The 7,207-nt window shown below is 37.1% G+C and overlaps 1 protein-coding gene and 1 long non-coding RNA gene across 3 annotated transcripts in view; one reads left to right on the top strand and one right to left on the bottom strand.

Moving 5' to 3' along the window:
* Positions 1-1,204, bottom strand: part of LOC108916957 — a 75,271-nt gene extending 74,067 nt beyond the window's left edge. Inside the window, exon 1 of the long non-coding RNA XR_001964791.1 lies at positions 1,080-1,204. This is a non-coding gene — a long non-coding RNA (uncharacterized LOC108916957). The remainder of the gene's footprint in view (positions 1-1,079) is intronic.
* LOC108916941 overlaps positions 1-6,096 on the top strand; it is a 146,205-nt gene extending 140,109 nt beyond the window's left edge. For both annotated transcript variants that reach the window (XM_018723294.1, XM_018723303.2), the window contains 5 exons: positions 2,282-2,415; positions 3,492-3,631; positions 3,878-4,104; positions 4,263-4,452; positions 5,368-6,096. In XM_018723294.1, coding sequence (XP_018578810.1) covers positions 2,282-2,415; positions 3,492-3,631; positions 3,878-4,104; positions 4,263-4,452; positions 5,368-5,519 — 843 coding nt within the window. In that variant the 3' untranslated portion in view covers positions 5,520-6,096. The remainder of the gene's footprint in view (positions 1-2,281; positions 2,416-3,491; positions 3,632-3,877; positions 4,105-4,262; positions 4,453-5,367) is intronic.
* Positions 6,097-7,207: the final 1,111 nt, after the last annotated feature.

Here is a 7,207-nt window from a genome sequence, read left to right on the forward strand (position 1 = left end):
TATATGAAATATAAAAAACGGGTCATCCTATTTATAAATCATGTTTGATACATCTTTCCAAAACGCTCCGTATACTTCATAATATTTTTAAAATGTCCTCTTTAAGGCACCGCTCGATGCCCTAATAAAATATGTATTTTCTATCTATATGACATAGGAGTAATATAATCACTATTAGTCCACCCTGTATGTATTGATTTAAGACAACATTTATAAATGAATATCTCTAATACAGGAAAACACTAAATATGCAGGTATGTGGATGTAGTGAACAATGGTTAAAATAGTAAACGGTTTATAACATTTTATTTTTAAAAAAATCTTCAATATAATTATTTAACTAACCAAGAAATGTTACAATACATTACATATCATTAATAAAATAATATTTTAAAAAATATCAAATGCAACTGGTATCAGATTAATTATTTACCCTATCGAATATATCAGAGTTTTTGGTGCCACGGTGTAGTATATCTCCATACCGCACTCCCAGTCCCAAACATTCCGTAATTATTTGTGGTGGGGCGCGATAGAATGAGAGCGACCCAACTAGTGGGGACTTTAAGTTGCCCTTCATTGTACCACAATCTTTTCTTTTTAATATAAAAACAAATTTGATCAGTTATGATTATGGTTAATCAACAGGTATTAATTTATGTCTAAAATGTTAACTTTATATTTTATTTTATTACAGATATGGCCTAAATATAAATATCCATAAGCAAATACACATTCATATGTAATATGCAATTGAACATACAAACAGTTTAGAGCTCTCTTAATATTCTCTTGCCTCAAAAATATAAATTGTGTACAATTTATATGATCTTATTGTATCTATGTTTGCCTTTAATTAAATTTCAAGTAACTTACCAAAGTACTTTGAATCTTTGTACCTAATAGGCCCCAACACAATTTATTTTTGTATGTACCAACTACGTTATTTGCTTTTAGTAGATGGGTACAAATTTGTAAAGCAAAACATGGTAATCTGTTGATTTTTCCACAATTATTGCTATAGTTAAATATAATAATAATTTAATTAAATTATTGCTCTATTGTTTTAATAAACATACCTGTATTATTTAAGTCTTTTTCTTGATGGTAAACTTAATAGCTCTGCTTGGAATCTAAATCTTCAAAATTTGCACTACAAGTATGTCCAGTTGAAAAATTAAACTAATCGCGTCTGTTGCACCGAATTGCAACACCACACCCCACGCCTTGCATTTTTACGTCGTAAATTAATAGTTTGTACATTATTACACACTGCACCATTAGCTTATTAAAAACTGTTATTAATAATTAACTAATTATTATTATTTAAATCGCCTCTAATGGTTGGTTTATAAAAAAGTATTATGGTTGGTTTATAAAAAAGTATTAGTCCTAACTTAGCCGTAACTTAACCTTAATCTTAGTCCTAAAAAGTTAAATGTACATAATGTAATGTATCGGTTTATAAAAANTTGAAGAAATCATCTATAACGACTTTTGACCTCCCTGTAGATGATTTTGGGGGATTTACAGTATCTTGTTCATTTTTTGTTTCCTTTAAAAGTCTGTAGATAGTCGATTTTCCAATCCCTGTCATTTTTGTTAGCATTAGTATTACCCGATAACTACCTGAAAAGAAATATTACCACGCCCATGGCCGGTTCTTATCTCGGGGTTTTATTACTCTCTTTCATTTCCAAACAGACTATAATTTATGTATTTTTCATTAACTATCTCCCCTCCTCCTACAAGATCCCGTCGTCAGATTGCTGCTATCAATTTTTCCCGTTTTTCCGTAGAATGACTGGACTATAAATCTTCTTTGATGTAACACTCGAAAGGCTGTGTAGTGTAACAAGGATATATCACGGTAAAGTAAATTCTTCAAAGCTAGGTACCTCTTTATCCACTGGCCTCACACGTTTCCATATAGAATACATCCGTTAATTGCCCATAAATTAAATCGGATTACTCTCTGCACGCCCCTTTTGGAGATACGGCCCTCTTACAGATAATTTAACACTAATTAAATTTATTCCTGATCCTAATGATATCCACCTATGCCACGACGGACTGGCGCAGATATACGCGAGCTTATAATCCAACAGCAATAGACGAAACACAAGATCTTGCTAGGAATTTTTCAAATACGATACTGAAAGGAGTTGTTTTTGTGAAAATAAAAAATATTCAGGATTGTATCACGTTTTCATTTATTATATATATATTTTTTTATTCAAGTTTCCCCGATGGATATTATTAAGGGCGTTTTCTGTTCCAGATCGGTGTCTACAGCAACACAGTCGTCCTCCAGCACCACAGCGTCGTGATGACCAAAGCGGATAAGATCTATAAAGTGAAGTGCACGTACGACATGTCCTCCAAGAACATCACCTTCGGAATGATGCCAATTAGGTAAGCAGATTCCTTCTTGGTTAGCCTCGTCAACAACGACGAAACGTTAGCAAATTACAGCGGCATGACCCGTTTTTTTCGTTAACGAATAAGACATGCCAACATAAAAAATGTCAACTGATAGTACGAATTTTCAGCACTGTATTTTATTCCTGGTGTTCTGAGCACCTCCCATACAGTTTTTCTACTGATTACAGGCAATCGCGTAGTACGCGAAACAATTCCATCACATCGTTTTCCAGCGACATCGGCTCTCTGCCGATGGCCGGGTGTATGTCGGCGGTCCGGAAAAAATCGTTTTAATCTGCGTCACATTTCGGTTCAGCGAGCTTTGAAGTAACGAAAGGTGCACAAACCGCGAGCTCGGTGGCTTTTTTGCTCGGATAATTGTTAAACTACAATGTCGACAGCGCTGGTCGCATCAGCTTACACCACAAGCCTGCTTTTTACGGGTCTTTTCAATCACCAAACGCAAGAAGAAGCGAAGTGTGGGGATTAAAAAACCCGCAGGAGTTGCTGGAATTCTAACCGTCCTTGCGTCAAACTACCAGCTTCTTGCAGTGTGGTTTTCGATCGAAAAATATATGTTCAATAAAGACTTAATAAATAAGTACACTTACATAAAAGACACTTTACAAAAACCTTCTCGTAAACCGGTAAACTGAAAACTAAAATAAATACCACAAAACGAAGCTCCTCTGTAGATCCTAGATGCCTTGTACTCACAGTTCAATTTACTGCGGTTTCGGTACACTAGATTCATACGGTCTGGCTGAGCAGTGGAGGCTAGCCTCCTTAGCAGCAGTGGAGGCTAGCCTTCGTTTCCCTTCGCAAGTGTTCGGATCATGATCGCATTCTGATTAAATTTAAACTGTGCAAGACGTTCCGTTGACGATTTGGTTACGGATAAATAGCGTTAGCATAAGTAACTTTTCCTGCAATCAAATATCTACTGGGCGGAATAAGAAAAAATAGTAAAGGCATACCGCATTTTATTTAGAATGAGTCTAAACTTACTGGTTTTCGAGATATGAAGTACTGAAATCGAAAACAAAAATGTTATTGTTCACTTGCAGAGATCCTGAGATGATAAGCATCACCTCCGCCCCAGAGGCCCCACCCCCAAGGATTCGCATCCTCGACAGCCGTCAACGCGAAGTCGAGACCGTCCGCATCGGAGACAAGCTCACCTTCAGGATCGAAATTCCAGAGGACAGTAAGTAGACGTTTATTGGTGTCTTTCGAAAACTTTTTAATAAACGCCTTGTTCGCGAAAGCTCTAATCTTGCCTAGATTGATGTGACACGACGTTTATTGCTTCGTAGCGTAGTAGAAAAATAGAAAATTTTCAAGAAAAAGTGTAATGTTTGTCAGCGCTTATAACGTGACGTCAAACGACACGCATTTCTCTTGAAATGGATCATAGAGCAAGTTTCTTTAACGCCTTTTTTTAATTTTTCAGCTCCTTACGGCATCTTCGCCCGCAGCTGCGTCGCTATGGCCAAGGACTCGAAGAGCACGTTCCAGATAATCGACGACGAGGGCTGCCCGGTGGACCCCACGATCTTCCCTGCTTTCACTCCAGATGGAAACGCATTACAGTCTATTTATGAAGCCTTCAGGTTCACGGAATCTTACGGTGTCATCTTCCAATGCAACGTCAAATACTGCCTTGGACCGTGCGAACCCGTAAGTGTTTCGGTTTGCGTTAAAATGGGGCATTCTCCAAGTTTTTTAGGAGAGGGTAAAAGCTGGATCGAGATGGGACTGTCCTCTGTCCTCAATTGTTGTAGATAACTACCATACCATAAAAATTGGATACGATATATCGATTCCATTTTTTACAGGCCGTTTGTGAGTGGGGACGTGACTCCATTGAATCATGGGGCAGAAGGAAGAGAAGCGTCAACAACCAGACCGACGAAGAGAAAGAAGAAGATATGACCCTCAGCCAAGAAATTCTCGTTTTGGACTTCGGAGATGAAAAGCAGTCGGAATTCTTGAAGAGCGACTTGTCCAGTGCCGATTTTGGAAGAGGTAAGCAAATTTACCAACAAATCTTTAGAAATGCTAAAATTTAAAGTCGAGTACAAATGTAAGCTTGGAACTCTTGTTTATATCCTTGTGATGGGTTGTTTAATACAGCCAATAAGAAAGAAGAGAAGTATACATCTCTACTACGTTAATGTCTTTGCAGGCAAAATTATTTCCTGTAGCATTGGCAGATCTTCCATGCCATCGCCATCTGTTGTTGACATATTATTTATTAAAATTTATTGGCGTTTGTTTCCGAACGTAGCGCACTAGCGCTCTGTGTTACCCTTCGAGCATATACTCCTAGAGGCAGCCTTCAGTGCTGAGACAGCGCGACTGGTGTGCGAGAGAGAAAGGACAATAAAAGGACATGCTATCTCTCTCGCTCCGCGAGCTGATTGGTCGGGGCTTAGGTGCAGAACGGTCATTGGCATGGAGGGGAGCACGCACGGACCAATCCAGATCGTGGAGCGAGAGAGAGTCCTATTATTCTCCTTTCTCTGTCGCACACCAGTCGCGCTTTCTCAGCACTGGTGGCTGCCTCTAGGAGTATATGCTCGAAGGTGTTACCATAGATTATAACAGGTAAGTTCGGTATTAACATCTAGATGCTCTAGATGTATCTCTTTGTTTTTTCATCTGTTGCAATTAGAAAAGGACAAAACATTTCCAGCGCATCTAAATGTTAATACCGAACTTGCCTATGGTCTATGGTCAGAGGCGGATTGGCTATGCGGGAACTCGGGAGATTTCCCGATGGGCCGCGGTCATTTTGGGCCGGTCCGCGCTGTAGAAGGATGAATAATATTTTTCTTTCAAAAAACGGGCCGCTTGATGAATGTTTCCCGGGCCTGTTCATCTATCCAGTCCGCCTCTGTCTATGGTTACTAGCAAACCTAAAAATATGTCGTTTTTCAGATAAAACAGTGACGATCATCGAACCTTGTCCAACGAAGACCTCAGTTTTAGCCTTAGGTGTAACTTGTGCCTTATTAGTCTTACTGTACATCAGCACGCTGTTCTGCTACTACATGAAGAAGTGGCTGAATCCAGGAAAACACATCGCTTGAGAACGACGACGAGAAAGATGGACACTTTTCGGTGCTTTAATTTGATACGTTTATAATTTCTCAGTATTTACGTAATAAGTACGGCAATATTAAATAACGTTGATTGATCTTTCTGTTAAGTTAGCGCGAAAGGTATATTTTAAATGTAATACGAGGGCTGATCGAAAAGTTCCCGGATAGCCGAAGGTGCGAATTTTTTACCAAACTTTTCGGTCAGTCGCCGTATGTTAACTTAAGAAGAGATGTCAATGAAGCGGGTTCGTCCCGACAAGACTCAAGATATCGCAATAGTTAATTTAACGTAACTTAATTTTCGGGTTGGTGGCGGTTCTTAGGTGGTGGGTCAGCTTTGACGAAATCTGTGACATATTAGGAATCACTAAAACGAATTTTACCGTTACAAAACGAAATTGGCTCTCGGATTCTCCGAAATAAAGTTCCCCGTTTTTGAGGAATTTCGCTGTTTGCACTGACTTTATCCCTGCATTTTGTGACGGTAAGATTTCAATTTCTTCTTTTAGATTATTTATTTTATTTATTGTTTAACCGATAGTTCGTGTATATATCTAAATTTTAAGATAGGTTTTATTTATATATAATTTTTATATACTGCCTTAAATGGACATTTTTAATAAAATAATTGATAAACTCCTGTTTTATTTATTTTGTACCATAGTGAATACAATTTGCTTTAGCTTGGCTCATCTGCGAAAAGTTTGCATTGTGATTAAAATTAATTTAAAATCTATATTATTTACCTCATTTGCATTCGATACCGATAATTTTACATTTGAATTTTCGCGCAAATTTAAGTAGTTCTTAAAGGAAGAAGAAGAGATGTCAGGGTCAAATGTATTGTGTTCTTACTTCTTAGACTTCTTAGTATAATTTCAGTGGTCACAGAGTACGGTCTGTAAAGAGACGGTCGCCACATAAGTTAATCAGCCAATAAAAAACAAATACATCACAAGATTCCTCAGTATATCTTCGTTCAATCGTCATCTCTTTTTGACTCGATGCATATCCCATAAGAAAATAAGAGGTAAATTTAAAACTATTACTTTTCAACTCTTCTTGTACAATGAAGGGCAACTTAAAGTCCCCACTCGTTGGATCGCTCTCATTCTCTTGCGCCCCACCACAAATAATTAGGTATGTTTCGGACTGGGACTGTTGTTTGGAAATATACACCGTGGCACCAAAAACTGTTGTATTCAATAGGGTGAATAATAATTAATCCGATAACAGTTGCATTTGATATTTTAAAATATATTATTTTATTAATGATATGTTAACATTTCGTAGTTAGTTAAATAAGAATATTGAATTATTTGTTTTAAATAAAATATTATATAAAAACTATTTACTTTTTTAATTATTGTTCGCAACATTCAATACCTGCATATTTAAAGTTTTTTTTCCATTACTAGAAATATTCATACAGGGCGGGCCAATAGTGATAATATTATTCCTATTCCATACAGATAGAGAATAATTTTTAGGCGCCTTAAGGGGGACATTTTTAAAATAGTATGAAGTATACGGGGTGATTCCGAAGGCCGCATCAAACATGGTTTTTAAACGCGCGCAATGACCCGATTTTTTATATTTCATATTTTAATCATGATAATAATGAAATAATGATGGAACAGTAAACAATCTTCATTTTGATTCTGTGTTTTATATAC

This window comes from Anoplophora glabripennis, unplaced genomic scaffold (genome assembly GCF_000390285.2).
Source record: "Anoplophora glabripennis isolate ALB-LARVAE unplaced genomic scaffold, Agla_2.0 scaffold1, whole genome shotgun sequence".
In the NCBI taxonomy this organism is placed as follows: Eukaryota; Metazoa; Arthropoda; class Insecta; order Coleoptera; family Cerambycidae; genus Anoplophora; species Anoplophora glabripennis.